Genomic DNA, 15,681 nt, shown 5'->3' on the forward strand with positions numbered 1-15,681 from the left:
GAAAAGTAGACTGTACTAGCGTTCTGCTCTGATTTGTACAAAAGCAAGCCCATAACCCCCTACTGAGAATTACAGAGAAAAAAACTCATAACTGAGGCATGTTACCGTGGTTACGGGCTAGGCACAGGCCTCACTGTCTGTGACAGTTGGGGGGGGGGGCACACGCACGCAAGTGTTCGAGGGAGACGGACAAGCCCTTCACATCGCTGTGTGTGTGCGCCTAGTTCTTCTCCATCCTACAGGGGATTCCCCCACCCTCCTGCCCCTGGGGGTGGTGGTGGTGGTGGTGGTCTGAGAGGGAGGGGGGAAAAAAACCCACTGAAGCTCAGCACATGTTGCAAGCGGGAGGAAATGGGAGTGGGGGCGCGTGGTGGCCGGGGCGGCGGGGGCCCTGTTCCTCAGCCTGCGGGGTTACTGCAGTTCATCTGCGCGTCTGGTCTAGCCTGGGGCTGTTGATGCCGAGCTTCCTGTTGCTGGTTGGAGTATAAAACGCCTGCGCGCAAAAGCTCGACACTTTAGTTAAGAATGTAAGCTACGGATAGATAACTACAGATAGTAACTAGTCGGGGGATTTAGTGAAGCTCGCCTCGGCCCAAAGCCCCACCACACTGTCTGAACATGATAGATGGTAGGGGTCACAGCTATATAATCCCTTGTCTTCATAGGCTACGGTAGCTATTGTATCCTGCCTATGTTTCATGTCGCTGAAAGACGTTTTTATTTCCCAGTTTCTCCCTCCCTCCCTCCCCTTCTGTCACTTTCTATTTAAACAGCTGCTGTGTCTCACTGGGAAATGCATCATTCTTTCTGAAGAGCACTTTGTACTGTAACTGTAATAACACACGCACGCGCACTCTGCTGCTCATTTTTGGCCTGGCAGCCCAAGCATATTTTGTTATATAGGCCACTCATGCGCACCCACGACGCCGCGGGTGTCTGGTTTCCTCTTCTGGCACTCCCTTGGCCGTGTCGCAGCTTTGAGAGTCCTGCAGCGCGTGCTCGCGTGCTCAACATTTCTGCGGCGCTCTCAGGCACGTGGTCCTATAGAAAGCCAGGCGGGCGGACAGACGCGGGCTGCGAGGGCCGAGAAACTGAGAAATTCAGCTTTTCCTAGATCTGCGAATAGTAAATTCCCACAGTGGTGAGTGTGTATGCACAAGGGAGTGCATCATCTTTCAGAGTGTCGTCATTGTTTTTCAAATGTTTCCCTGTTTTGAAAGAGCCCAGTGTTCTTGAATGTAGGGGGCTTGTGAAGAAAAAGGCATTCCAGGGGGATGTTTGGCATGCAACCGCATGGAAACAGCCTTTACAGATGCTGGCGGGGAACACATGGAGAGACACACACACACACACACACACACACACACACCCACCCACCCAACTGCACTCAGCATACAGGCTCATATTGGTCCCAGTCTCCCCAAAGCATTGTAGTGCTATGGACGCTGGTGATTCACATGGTAATTTTGCAAAATGTACCTTTTCTCTGACAGGACTGTGTTAGCGGTTTTGTTTTTAATTAAAAAAGCCTTTTGTATGATGATTTTTCTCTCTCGCGCTCTCTGTCTCTCTCCAGAAAAAGGCGGAAGAAGCCCACAAGATCTTTGAAGGACTCGGCCCTAAAGTAGAGCTGGTGAGTACACCGTGCTCTGATGAGGAGACACTTCACGTGACCTCGGCACACGTGTAACGTCGCACGGCTCTACTGCAGTGCCAGCAAAACCAGACAGATTTCCCATTTTACAGCTAATAATTAACTATCCTCCCCCTGTGTGTGTCTCCCCCTCCCCCCAGCCCCTGTATAACCAGCCATCAGATACTAAGGTATACCACGACAACATTAAAACGTGAGTATTTCTTTAGTCCCCTGGTTTTAAACAGAGCTGTTTCTCCAGGCAGCGGCCCGTCCTGTTTGACCCTAGCCCGATAAGAGCGTGAGGCTCCGGAGCGGAAGCGCCGGCCTCAAACGAGAGGGGACACAGGTCAGAGGTGCAGGGCGCACGACTTTTATGGCCAAAGGACATTAAGAGACCATAAAAGCAGCTGAGATGATGGAGGGCAAATGGACATTTATCACTAAAGCTCTGGTTTCAGAAGGACCGTGTGCAGTCTTTTTACCTGCTCTGTCAAATTCTGGAAGGTGGTTCCTCTTCAGATTTGGGAGAATGAGGAGAAAGACTGAAAGCCAGTTTGGGGTTGTAGTACCACTGGTGCTTCATTTAGGGGGTGGTGCAGTCACTTACTTGGCGTTAAGTGGACTTTTTTTTTTTTTTAGAAAAGACTAACTGAGATCGTTATCTGTTTGGGTGCTTTCCTCAGCCTCGCAAACTAACTCACTCTTTGGAGGCATGGGTTTGTGTGTCTCCGAAGCTAGATAACAGAATGCGCGGGCGTGTGTGCTCCCATGCATTTTTTTGCTTTTCTGCATGCTTTTAAACAAGCTGGTTGGGTGGTTTTATAGAAGTAGTAGATGGGAAGGGGTGTGGGTGTGTGCGCGCGCATTCGCACAGTGCGGTCAGTATCAGGTTGTCTGTACTCTTATCGGTTCCGTGAGCGAGCAGTATGTCAGGCAGGTCAGGTCCTTATCAGAGTCAGCTGCGCCAATGATTCACTTTTTGTGTGTGTGTGTGTGTGTGTGTGTGTGTTAGTCATAAAGAAAGGGATTACTGGGATAACGGTCTTAAGTTTCTATGCAAAGTTTCATGTGACCCATCTACAAATCAGGAATAACGTCTGTGGAGTTGAAAATGGTTTTCTCCAGTTGGACCGATCGGCTCCGGGAGAGGTGTCTGAGTTCCACTGGAAGTACATGGAACAAAAACCTAATTGGCCCCAGCAACCTCTTGTTGGTACTTTGTGTACCAAAGTGTGTTTGTGTGTGAGTGAGGCGACAGTTTGTGTTTGAGTATACGTGCAACTTTCCTATAACTGCTGTTATAAAATGCAATCCAAATGGCTTGTCTGCTGTTGCTGGCAAGGGCATGACGTACTGTGGAGAGATGTTGATATCCAGACATGTTGTGTAGCTGCCAGCGGCCTGTTCACATGGCTGTGTGTGTACAGTGTGTGTGTGTGTGTGTATATGTGTTTGTGTGTAAACCCTGCTGAATGTGGCCCTCCTTCCCTTTCTCCCCTACAGGAATCAAGTGATGCGGAAGAAGCTGATTCTCTTTTTCAAGAGGAGGAACCACGCACGCAAACAGAGGGTGCGTGTGTGTGTGAGTGCGCGTGTGCGAGTGGCTTAATTTACCCCCAAAGTTTGGAGGCTGAGCATGGCATTGTTCCCTTGGCTGGGGAAATCTAGGCCCTGTGAGGGCGTGTGAAGGCTGTTCCTGGCTACACCAGCCGCTGTGTCCGTGACACCCGGGTTGTTTCTCTTCTGCCTCTCCACAGCGGCGAGGAGCCTGGGCCCAGTAGCTGACAGCGCATGGCTCGGCAGGCCTGAGGTTTCATTACCAGCCTACATGCCTGTAACAGAAGTCCAAATACCCTGTACAGGCAGCTTTTATGCTAGTGTGGACCAGGATAAAGTGTCTCTACACACATGCACACTCCCAGGCTAGGCCTCGCGGAGTGGTCAAGCTCCAAGAACAGTGCATGCATGCTCCTGTCTAAATATATCCCTCTGACCACATGTGGAAGTAATTTGGCTGCACAAGCACGGGTGTGTGTGTGCGTGTGTGTGCGTGTGTAAGGAAGGTGTAGTGCAGGCTGCCCTGTAGTAGGCCAGGTGGGTCAGCTGCTGTGTAGTGTGCAGTATTGTGGTCTGAGTGTGGAAGGTGAACTGCTCAGGGAGAGGCTGCAACACAACACTCTATTGTTAACCTCGTAGTGTTCACACACGCACTTGTATATTCCCTCTCTCATTTCCTCACTTTTTCTTTTCTTCCTTTGTCCGACTGACAACCCAGTTCTTCTGGCCCTGTGCCAAGCGTATCAGGTACAGCCTGCTTTAGCTCTTTTACACTTTTGCACAGAATAAAATGGTGCCATTGTGATGAGTGCCCATAACAAATTGGTGCTTGAGAAGACGATCGTTCCCCTTGGTTAATTCATCCCCTCCTCCTGACCCAGGCTCTAACGGGTCATAACCTCATGCCACGCTCTTATATCAGTGCACTGGGGCACAGTTCCTGAGCCGGAAGGTCCACGTTTTTGCTGTGACCCACCTGCCAGCACATCTGAACTCGGCCATTAAGAACACAGAGTGCCAGGTATAGGAGCACTGGGGGCTGGGCTAGGGAAGAAAGGGGTTGAGAAACGGCAGGTTCGTTGTGTGTGTGTGTGTGTGTGGGTAAATCTACCACTGTGAAAGCGTTGGTCCAGACCAAAGTTTGTTGCTGAGTGCTGCGTGTCGGGTTTGTTTTTTGTAGGAGCAGAAGATCTGCCAGCGCTACGACCAGCTGATGGAGGCATGGGAGAAGAAGGTGGAGCGCCTGGAGAACAACCCACGGCGCAAGGCCAAGGAGAGCCGCACGCGCGAGTACTACGAGCGGCAGTTCCCCGAGATTCGCAAGCAGCGCGAGCAGCAGGAACGTTTCCAGAGGTCAGGATCGTGCACCTGAAGACCTCCGCCCCTGCCTCGCGCGCGTGCACACATTTCCTGTGCACAGAAATTCCTGCTCTAACCCGTCTGTTCCAAGAAACTTTGTTTCGTGGATATAAAGGTCCAGCTGGGGCTTCACGAGAACCACCCCCTTGTTGGCTTGTTGTGATGTAACTCTGTAAACGGTCAGGATGCAGTTAGTGTCCTGAGGGGGGGAAAAAAACGGTGGAATTGGCGCTTAGCCATCCAATCAGGAGCGAGGAGCGCATCCGAGGTCACTTCAGATGGGTTCCGGGTACAGAGGAGGTGGGGCTTCCCTGAAGGGAGGTGTAGGCCAAGCAGCACCAACCGTCCCCACACGTTTCCCAGTACTCAGACAGACATTAACAGTTGAGCAGTTTGACTAGGGTTGTTGATTAATTTTGTTGCCTGGACACGAATGCAGACAGCAGGTTACCTGGGCGCATGTGTTGGGCTCGCAGCTGGATTTGCGTCGTCAGGGGAACCGCTCTCGCTATGGTTCTTTGCCGCCTGTCTTTGCAGCTCTGTGGTTTATTTTGATCACCTGCCCATTCGTGCCTCGTTCTCGGCCGTCCGTTTCCCCGCTCTGCCTCCACGGCGACCGGTTCCCACCGGAAAGCTCTTCTTCCAATTCACTCTAACCCTAATCCTAACCACCCCCTTGCCACATGCTCACATGGCCATTCACACCTAGGCACGTGGGGGGTGGGGTAATAAATGCCCACCGCTTCTACCGGCCAAGTTTCGGGCTTCAGTGGTTTTTGTAGGGAGTGAAAAGCCACACAGGACGTTTTAGTTTGGTTTGGTTGCTTCAGTGGCTGTACAGAGAACAGGGTGTCTGTGCTCAAGGTCTCTCCACGGTTTTCAGAGAAAGTCAAAAGCCTCTCCTGGTCCGGGTGCTTCTGGGAAGCCTTCGGGACGGGCGGAGGCTGTGGTGGTGCCTCTCTCACTGTGTGCTTTGATTTGCGTCCATGTGACCCTCCAACCCTCCTCCACCCTCTTTGTCTCTCAGGGTGGGCCAGCGAGGGACAGGCCTGTCAGCCACCATAGCCAGAAGCGAGCACGAGATCTCGGAGATCATAGACGGCCTCTCGGAACAGGAGGTAGGTGGAGACACGCGCACGGAACGGCGCAGGCCCATCCTAGAATCACCGGTGCTGCATCTCATCCTCCCCTGCTGGGCTAATAAATCAAAGCCTCTTTTATACCCAGCATGCAGTGTGGGCCATTTGAATGTAATCTTCACACGCCTAAGACTTTAGACCAGGTATTATGTAGGAAGACTGAGTCTGTGTGTCTGTCTGTCTCTCTCTCTCGCACCATCAGAACAATGAGAAGCAGATGAGGCAGCTGTCCGTCATTCCCCCAATGATGTACGACTCGGAGCAGCGCCGCGTCAAGTTCATCAACATGAACGGTCTCATGGACGACCCCATGAAGGTCTACAAGTCCCGCCAGTTCATGAACGTCTGGACCGAGCACGAGAAGGAGATCTTCAAGGAGAAGTGAGTATCGGCCGCCCAGGCCTGGTTACAGGACGCCGCCACGTGCAGCCTGTGCTACGTGTCGTTGAGTGTGTCGGGAAGGCTGAGCACCGAGCTCCGCGCAGTCTCGCGGTTCAAGCAGCTTCGTCACGGTTGGCTGGGCTCCAGCCCTTGCACACGACGGAGCCTCGACCCAAAAAGGGCATGGTGATAATCTGGCGGCCGTGACCTGTGGAACCCCCCAGCGGGCCGCCACGCTCCTTGCCCACATGCCAGGGTGGAAGGAGAAAGGAGCTTCTCTGCGGAAAACTACCGCAACTTTCCTCTCCGCAAATTACAGGGGAGCAGGTTCTGCAAAGCCAGGCGGCACCAGGGGGGAAAGGGCTCGGGCGTCGGCCAACCTGACGCTGTTCAGTGTTCTGTGGGCCGTGGAGACATGCTGGCCAGGCAGGCCCCTTGGGTCGACACGTGATGGAAGGAGAGGAACACACACAAACACACACACACACACACGCCCGCACACAGACAGACTAATTGTTTTCTACAATTGGCCGTTTCCCAGTCGGTGTGCTTTGTAGTGGCACCACCTCATCCCTGCTCGACCCTCTTTTGACCCCCCCCCCCCCCATCCTGTTTGGTGCTGAAACGTTCCCTCTCACCCTTCTTGCTTTCCAGGTTCGTCCAGCACCCAAAGAACTTTGGCTTGATTGCCTCTTATCTGGAGCGAAAGGTGAGTGCTTCCTGTCCCGGCAAGCAGGTTTCCTGTCTGCGGTAGTGCACTCTTACCCACTCATATAGGTACACACACACACAAAGTTAATGTAGCCGCACCCCTCCTGCAGCTTTCAGACCTCCAAGCACTGCCCTTTCATACTGTTCTGAGACCAGTTTTGTGGCTTATGGTCACACTTTTAGATGACTGTGTATATTCTAGCAGTTTTATTATTATTATAGCATTAGGTCTAATGAAATTTTGTAGTTTTACTAATTTATGTTCCATGGACCATTATGTTATGAAATATTCATTGTAAATATTAGTATTTTTGTCAGGGCCTGTAATTGAGGCTGCGCGCGCACACACACACACACACACACACACACACGCAGCCCATCTTGTCTCGTCTTTGGTCTGCAGTGCGTCGCAGACTGTGTACTGTATTACTACTTAACCAAGAAGAGCCAGAACTTTAAGACCCTGGTCCGACGCAACTACGGCAGCCGGCGCCGGAGGAATCAGGTAGGCCCGCGGCATGGACCCGGCACCACATTCCCCTCAGGTCTGGCCATCAGTCCCCTCGCTCTCCCTGCTTCCCCCCCTCGGCCGGCGTGTGGCTTACATGTCGGCCAGAAGGTTTTGGTCTTCTTTCACTCTGGCAGTCGGCCTCGCTCGCACTGTACTTCATCCGCTCCGTGTAATTAGGCCGTAACGGTTACCATAACGCTTGCTTAGGACAGAAACGAACAGCTCACACTCATTTCCAGATTTTCGAGTTGAGTATTTCTGAGTTTAGTGTGTGGGCCAGAAATGGCTTTACACACGCTGTGGATGATGTGACTGACGCAGGCTCTGCTGCTTATTTTGGGAGGGTGGTGTGTGTAGCCGAAGTGAGTTTGGTGCGTGTCGGTATGCTGATGTGTTTCGTATACATTGTATTAATGGCAGGCTGGTGTCAAAGGTGTCAAAGCCCTCTAGTTTTCAGGGCATTCTATTGTTAGTTTGTAATTTTCGCACAAGTGTATATATATATACACACACGCACACACTTTAGAAAACTTGAAAGTGTGCTTTCTCTGCACCCTAGAGAAAGTGCACTTGGTGTGCGGTGAGTAGAGCTATAGAGGTGTTCTGGCAGACACTGATGGTTTAGTTTGAGAAAGATATGTAGAACTTCAGTGTGTGTGTGTATGTGTGTGTGTGTGTGTGTGCGCGCTTAAATGAGATTTAAATGAGAAGCAGGCGCTGTACTCTCCAACACCCCACCCACCTTTCTTTCCCTCTCGAACTCCATCTCTATCTCTCTCTCTCTCTCTCTCTCTCTCTCTCTCTCTCTCTGTCTCTCTCTGTGTCTGTCTTTCTCTACTTCTGATTAATAGAATATTGTGAAGCTAAGGAATCTTTCTTCTGCCTTCCACAGAGGGAGGGAGGGAGCGAGGAAGAGAGGCAATTTTCAGGCCCTCCTCATAACAAAACGTTGTCTGTGCCCTTGAATGCTTGTTTGTGTGTTATACTCCGGGACTCTCACGGACATGCACGGAGCGAGAATCAGGTCAGATGACTGTTGCCATAGTACCCGCTCACAGGTGACAAATGTCCGTGCAGCGCGCTGGGTTGCTTGGGACAGGCGCGCGCACGTCTCATTTGGTCGGCGTTCCCACTCGCTCCCAGGACTTTTGCTTCTTTACTCAGCCGTAGATAGGTCTGCCTCCCCATGGTGTGACTGGCACAATGGAGGAAAAGGTGGAGAGGAGGTGAGAAAGGGAGCCAACAAGGCCGAGCAGGAGAGCCAGGTGAGAAGGGGAGTAACCCTCCCTCTCCAAACATTGGTGTTCTATGCCTGGGTCTTGCCGGCTCTGTCCCGTGTCTATGGAGAGTCCTCTGCACGTCCTGTCACAGCACCTAAGTTCTCCGAACTCCAGCGTCACTAATTAAAAAGAATTCCAGCACTCAGAGTCCTGCTCTCTCACATACCTTCCAACACTGTCGAGGGCTCCAGGAGAAATCTGCTGACTAATTTCTTTTTTTTTTAGGTGTTTGGGTGGCGGCCCCCCACCCCCACCAGTGAAAGTCCTAAATATTTACGCTGGCTGTTGGTCCGTGATATAGCCTTCATCACGTCAACTCCCTCCACCATGCTGATTTCCCCTGGCCGCTACTGTGCGCGTGCGAGGGGGCCCAGGCGTGGGCACAGAGCCCGCACCCAAACACACTTTCTTCCCAGCTGGCTGTCTTGCATGACAGCGCCACGCTGAGGCCAGCGAGCGCTTGCCGAACGGGCTCCACCCAAGTGCACGCAAAGAGCAGGCAGCATGAGTAGCTGAGACGGGTGGAGGAACTGTAGGGGAGGGACCAGGACCGGGCTGGCGGGAGCAGCTGCAGCGCCGGCGCTGCCTCCGCCTCGGCCCGGCCCGGCCCCGCTCGGCGGGAGCCCCGAGCTCTGGCTTCAGTCTGTTCCAAACAGACTTCTGGCTGGAGCTTTTTGTACTCGCACACAGAGTCCCATGGGAGCACTTCAGCATGTAGGAGGAGAGAGGGAGGAGAGGAAGGAAACAATAGGCATTGACAGAAGATGGAAAAAAAAAGAGAGGGGGTAGAAAGAGAGAGGGAGAAGAAGCCCCCGCTGGTAGTTTGTGTATGCTGCTCTCCTTTAGAGCTCACAACTTCACACACACACACACACAGACACACACTGGAAAGTGTCTGTGAAGTGGGGGTGTGGGGGTGTGTGTGTGTGTGTGTCAATGATGGTGCGTGGTTCGGAGATGGGGTGGACACCCCTCTCCCTCTGCAGCACAGTGGTACGTGCCGGCCGCTCCTGCGCAAGCTAGAAAGTTGCTGAGCGTCTGCAAGCGCCAATCAGAAGCGGTGCTGCTGCCGTGGCCCGGGCCCACCGCCTGTCACCTGACCTCGCCCCCCTCGCCCAGATTAGAGGCGCACGCAGGCCTGTGCGTGCTGGCGGCGGCTGCCGCGTGTGTGAAGCCGGCTCGCCCGGGGCCAACGGCATGCCGAGGCAGTAAGCAGCGCGAGAGGGCCCCAGCTGGCAACAGCTCCAGTCCGGACGAGGGGCCAGCCGGTCAGCCGCACGCACGCAACCCTACACCGTGCCTCTGCTCCCGATGTTTTGGAATACCACAGCAAGACCCCTAAACGGCCGACGTGAGCGACATTTTCTGAGTGGTGGATACAGACAAACAAGCGTGAAGGTAGCGTGAGCATGTGCCGGGGTAAGGAGTGGGGGTGTGAAACGGCGCGTGTTTGGTGGGACGTCGCTCCACTTGCGCAACGCTGCTCTAGCTTTGTCCCGGTTTGTGTGCTTGCTGTGTTTCCATTTTCTGTTGGGTCTTATTATATCTCGATCACTCTCGTGTGCGCTCTGTCTCGCACTCTCTTGCTCACTTTGGCTTGCCTACATTGTCTGGTTTGAAACCATCCCTCCACATGGGTTGTGCCCTGCGTCCTCTCACACTTTCTGCCTGTCCCATTCCCCTCTGCAACCCCCCCCCCCGCTTCCTTCTGTCTCTTTCCATCTCATGCTCTCTTATGTCCTCTCGAGCACCCCCCCCCCACCCAGCATGTGCTTGTTTTCTCCCCCCTCCCCTTCTGCACTCTCTCTCTCAGGTTGGAAAAGCCCAGCCCCAGCCTGATCTGAGATCTGTTCACCAATTAGGGTGGTGTTTGCTGGAGCCCCAACCAAAATGCGGTCCCCCAAACCCCCCCCCCCCCCCCCCCCCGGTAAAAGCCACTGCATCCCGCTTTCTCCGAACTTAAACAACCAGCTGTTTGTTGTACTCAGGGTCAGGGAGAAAAGAACAATAATGGCTGTTATTTAAGGATCTTGAGGAACTTTTGGCTGGCGTTGGTGTTTTTCTCCCTGTGCTGCTCTGTGGCTGACCCAGCTGCCAACTGAAATCCAGGCCATAGGCCATTCTGGAGTTCCTTTACCACTTAACCCTTTGGAGCTATGAGTCATGCTTTTTTAAATAAAAAAAAAAAAACAAAAACCCCTGCTGTTCTGTGCTAGTTAAACAAAGCTGTTTATTGTCCTTTTTTCTAATGGGTCTCAGGCATTTGACTCATTGCTTGAATCAATTATAAATAAAATTATGGCGATTTATTTATTTATTTATTTCCTCTCCTCCCCCATCAGTGTAACTTGTAGGTGGTTCCTCTGTTGCCTTGTTCAGTGTATGTGGCTGGAAAATCCCATTGGAGATCTCCAAGCCACTGGCACCATCAGCTGTACCACCTAATACATTTCTTAGAAAAGGATCTTTTATGTAGTGGCCTTCTCTAATTTCTTATTTTCTTTTAATCTCCTTTTTTTTATTGTATCAGAGTGTTGCCTAGTGTGAAGCTCTTTTAAAAGCAAACATTCGCTTGGCTCGAGTCCCTGTCATGGTGGAACGTTCTGTATCAGTAAATCGTACACTTAAGTTCATGGGAGCGGTTTGCAATCACACAGACGGCACCCTGGGCCTGGAATGTGCATGTGTATTAGGATGGAGTCAGGGAGAGTTGGGATCAGGAGCCTTTGGCTTGGGAGCCTGTCATTTCCTAACTCAAATAAATGTCTGGTGAATCAGCAGAAAAGCGTGACTCCTCGCCCTCAGCATTCAGTCAGAGGCTCGGAGGGAGTCTCGGAGCAGCTCCCAGTCCTCTTACGGTCCCAGTGTCCACCCCTCTTCCCCGGCCACGCCACTTCTCCTATGGTTCTTGTGCTTGCTAGTGCTCCACCAAAGCTGATTTTACAGACGCAAGTTCTAGTTTCATCCTCCTTTCCAAACCCACCTCCAGGCCTCCGAAATGGGGCCGCTCAGAACGGGGTCTCCCCGACGCTGTAGGAGGGGCGTCGGCCTGAGAACGTCGGTGTCGGCCGTATCGTGCGAGAGGTGCTGCCAGCGCAGCCGCTTGTAAATCGCGCCGTGCGAGAAGGGCTTAAGAAACATCTGTGTGGAGGAACACCAGCGAGGGGCCGGTTGGAACATGCTGGCGTTCCAACACAAACACTGCCATTCCAGGTCCGGCATTTCACCAGGACTTGTCAGCGGGAAACGCAGCCAGAGATACGGAACCAAGAATCCAAGCCTCTATTTAGACTGCAGGAGGATATGCCTCAGTCTGCTCAGGTTTAATTTTGGTTGTTTATATATATTTATATAATATATATAAAAGAATTTTTTTTGTTTACCTTGTTGTTGTTTTTTTTTTGGTCCCTGTAATTGGAATGTGAATGAAGTCCAAATGGACATTGTAAGATTTCTACCAAGGAAAGGTTGGGTTGTATGTTGGATGTATTGAGTTGGGTGTTGGAGTGTTGAGAGTGCCGGGCGTGCTTGCTCTCCAGTAGTCAGATGAGTCAGATGATCTCGAGTTGTTTTGTAACCTGTTTTGGGTGCAGTTCAGATTGCTGTTGTTGTGTAGGAGAGCAGCACACAAACTTGTTCTCATCTTACTGTTTCTCCAGATCTCTCGCATGGCTTTTAATAAAATACATTTTTCCAAGTAAAGAAGTCAATAATCAATGAAAGGGGACGGATGACGGAGATTGCTCCCTGCTCCTTGGGGTAGAAGTGGTCCTGGTATGGCCAGCACTCGTTGACATCTCCGTTTGAAGTAAAATTGGCCACTCATTAGAGCAGACCCGGTGTTTTTTCTTAATGCCGAGGCGGTGCAGAGCTCAGGAACCCGAATGCTCTCAGTATGGGTGACGCAGGTTCCGTCTCCGCTTGGAGCCTTCCGAGAAAGCCGCGCGAGCTCCCCTCCGTGCGCTCTTATATCACCGCCGCTCTTCACTCAGCCGTTTTTCCACTCTGTCTCGAGGCCTCCTTTCAAAATTTGGCGCTCCGTTGGGATTTCGCAAGCCTTACTTCTGTTCAGCGTCTCTCTCTCACGCGCGCACCCTCTCCCTACTTCCCCACTCTCTCCATCCGCGGTTGTGCTTTTGACATTCCTTGGCCCCATCTGGTGTCCGCATGGCTTTTTTGGCTTGGAGGAGGCCCCGTTCTCCTCTGTTCTCACTCTTTCGTGGAAACCTCCCCCCCCCAACCTCTGTGTGTGTGTGTGTGTGTGTGTGTGTGTGTGTGTGTGTGTGTGTGTGTGCATGCATGCTAGCAACCATGATAAATATAGTCGAGGATCGACAATGGCCATTGTCGAGGAGCTACAAGATATTAAACACAGGGGCTGTCGTCTTGACTTTGGTTTGTCGAGTCCTGACTGATGAGCAGTGGTGCGTAGCCTGTTGGAAAAACTTGCCCTGCAGTGTGTAGTATAGTTCAGTGGAAGATCATACGCTTTCACAAATTTATGGTGTTCGTTACTCTGTTGTTGGTTTTTTGGGACACCTTATGCAGCACCGCTCACTTCGTCACGGTGAGTGTGAACTTGGGTATTTTTCTCTCGCTGATAAACACACACACAGGGGAGCGCTATCGCGCTTGGCACTCACCTTTTGTGTCTTTGCTTGGCTCTCATTCATCTGCTGTTAGTTTTTGTACTTCCATTACCTAGCAGTTAGTTCATGTCTTCTGGTTTGACTTTGGCTGTGGCTCAAAATTTGGATTTTGGATAACAGTTTGGGTTTGTCAGCAGTGTACACAGTCACACGATTTTGTGTAGGTTTGTTCACCAGGTTGTCTACTTGGATTGAGAACAGGTTAGCAAGTGTGCACACCTACATTGTACACCAAGTAGGTTTGTGCATATTGCCTAAACACATTTAAATAAGTGCGTGTGTGTGCGTGCATATGTTAGTGTAGACTAGTGTAGTAAGTTTTTTAACAATAGGATATACCTAGTATTGTGTTATGACACAGACTAAGGTAGTGGAGAGCTTTTTCTTTCTTTGCTTGGGCACTGTCCAAGTTCTCTTTCCAGGTTAGCACCTGTTTTTGGTTTGACCTTTTTATATGTTCGTGTATCTATCACCTTGTTTGTAGAGTTTTGTGTGGTGTTGGTATTACATTACTGTGTTATTATTGTATTATACACCTGGTACCCTATTAAATGTACTTTGACCAATACATTCTATGTAGGTTTGCTGGCTCCCTACTGGAGTACAAGTTGCTCACGTTCCCACTCCGCTGCCAGTACCAGACCCGGGTTTGGTTGCTGCCCTTCACCACGTGTGGCGTCAGAAGTGGGCCGGTACCATGGAGGCCAGTGGGAGCGCACTCATGGCTGAGGAACCCCCCCCCCCTCGTTATGGGGACTGTATAAAGCCCAGTGTAAGCCCTGTTGAGGGACATGGGTGTGACCCTGGATGATGAAGGGTTGGAGCAGAGTCTGTGACCCACAGGCATGTCAAACGGGTGCTCTGGCTGCTATGCTGTTTGGTCCAGCGGTCATGGCATCTCCTTATAACCTCTTGAACCCGGGTTTGAGTCCCAGGCGCCCTCTGCCTTTACCGCAGAGGAGCACGGGACCCTTATGGGTGACTCGGAGCTCTCTGTCTCTCTCTCACACGTGGCTGGTCACATTTTCCAAACACACAAAATAAAGCTATAAGGGAACAAGAATTCTTGGAGACTCCGCCAAGCAAGTGCTGTTCATGACCTTATGTGGCCCATTCTCACCTAATTGCTTACCACCAGAGTGTTGGCGTGCCTGTCTTAAGGCTACTACAGTTGCCAGATGTGAATCCTTCATTCAAAACTAACCCCCCCCCCCCTTTCTGGTAACACAGGCCAGGACTGTGAGACCGTATCATGCACTGTGCGCCGTGATGCAACAGGTAGTCATCTGGGAGGGTTAACCATGGATTGTGTTTTTATTTCCCCCTGTAGCCATCCCTCCACCCAGCCTCCTGTTCCCCGTTTAAGTGGCCGTGCAAGGTTTCCGCCTCTTAGGATGGGCCGTGTCGCGGGATCAGGTGGTTTTGTTTGCCTATCTGCGGTCACATCCAGGCGTGTGTAGCTTTAACCCAGTCACTGGGACACCCGGCACGCCTCGCATTCCTCTGATCTTCCCTGGGCCTTAGTACCATCAACAATGAAAGTGCTGTTATCCAAGAGCCTCTGTGAAGGCCTGTGCTCTCTAGACAGCCCTTTCAAAGATCGCCATGGTGCTAATCGTATCTTCTGGCCTTTCACCAACTGGCTATCCCTCTTTAGCACCATTTTTTTGGTCTCTCTCTCTCTCTCTCGCTCCTCTCTCTCTCCTTCTCTCTCTAGCATATTTCCTCTCATTTTTCTTTGTCATGTCTGAGTAAATTGGGAGTCTGTAGACGAGGGTTACCCGAGGGTGCTCCTACGCGTTTGTTGTACCCCAGTGACCCGTGTCATGCGCTCCTCGGGCATTTCCCCAGAATGCCCCCTGATGGCTCTGTCTGTTCTTATGTACACACCTTCGTCCTCCATCACTCTCCCCTGCCCTCCCCATGTTGACCCTGTTGCCTCAGACACAGCGCATCTCGGCTTTCCCGTTGGTGCCACACGATGCGGCCCAGACGCACGTGGCCACGACCACGTTAAGTCTAATCTGACCTTTTTTTTTTTTTTCGTGTCTTTTTTTAAATACTTTACTTCTTCTATCAGGCTTCTTTGAAGGGCAGAAACCAGGTCCCCATTCAGGTCATTGCAAGTCACTTTCCTCTGTCATTTCTCCAGTGAGAAGCTCCTCTTAGGTTTTCAGCCTGTCTCAAAGGCACATTCTTTCAGAAAAAAGGGAAAATCACTCACTGTAGCATTTATGTAGCCTTAAAAGGGAAGTGGGTTTGGGGCGGACTGAGCCGGAGAGGGAGAACTTAGGGAAGCAAAAGGCAAGAAGTGTATGGCACACATCCAGCTGTGTCCAGGTCTACAAGCCAAAACAAGGAATGAGGTGACCGAACCTGAACTGCGATTTCAGGTCTTGCCTGCCCTATCGTGGTAGCTAATTGGTAATAGGTAATCAAGATTGGGGGTTTTATGGGT

General features: G+C 51.6%; 1 protein-coding gene across 23 annotated transcripts in view; it reads left to right on the forward strand.

The window, feature by feature from the left end:
• Positions 1-15,681, forward strand: part of ncor1 (nuclear receptor corepressor 1) — a 63,675-nt gene that overhangs the window by 17,174 nt on the left and 30,820 nt on the right. For 14 of the 23 annotated variants that reach the window (XR_014124969.1, XM_081719603.1, XM_081719605.1 and 11 more), the window contains exons 7-14: positions 1,577-1,633; positions 1,795-1,847; positions 3,140-3,206; positions 4,374-4,546; positions 5,580-5,670; positions 5,894-6,072; positions 6,727-6,781; positions 7,187-7,288. Coding sequence is in view for 22 of the 23 variants with exons in the window: in XM_081719603.1 (XP_081575729.1) it covers positions 1,577-1,633; positions 1,795-1,847; positions 3,140-3,206; positions 4,374-4,546; positions 5,580-5,670; positions 5,894-6,072; positions 6,727-6,781; positions 7,187-7,288 (777 nt within the window). In the remaining variant the exon portion in view is untranslated. Of the gene's footprint in view, positions 1-1,576; positions 1,634-1,794; positions 1,848-3,139; positions 3,207-3,393; positions 3,447-4,373; positions 4,547-5,579; positions 5,671-5,893; positions 6,073-6,726; positions 6,782-7,186; positions 7,289-7,311; positions 9,973-10,539; positions 13,142-15,681 lie in introns of those variants that run through there. The other 9 variants (XM_081719608.1, XM_081719610.1, XM_081719614.1 and 6 more) reach the window with 5 other exon arrangements.

Source organism: Electrophorus electricus, chromosome 8 (assembly GCF_041902795.1).
Source record: "Electrophorus electricus isolate QZ-2024a chromosome 8, ASM4190279v1, whole genome shotgun sequence".
Lineage (NCBI taxonomy): Eukaryota > Metazoa > Chordata > Actinopteri > Gymnotiformes > Gymnotidae > Electrophorus > Electrophorus electricus.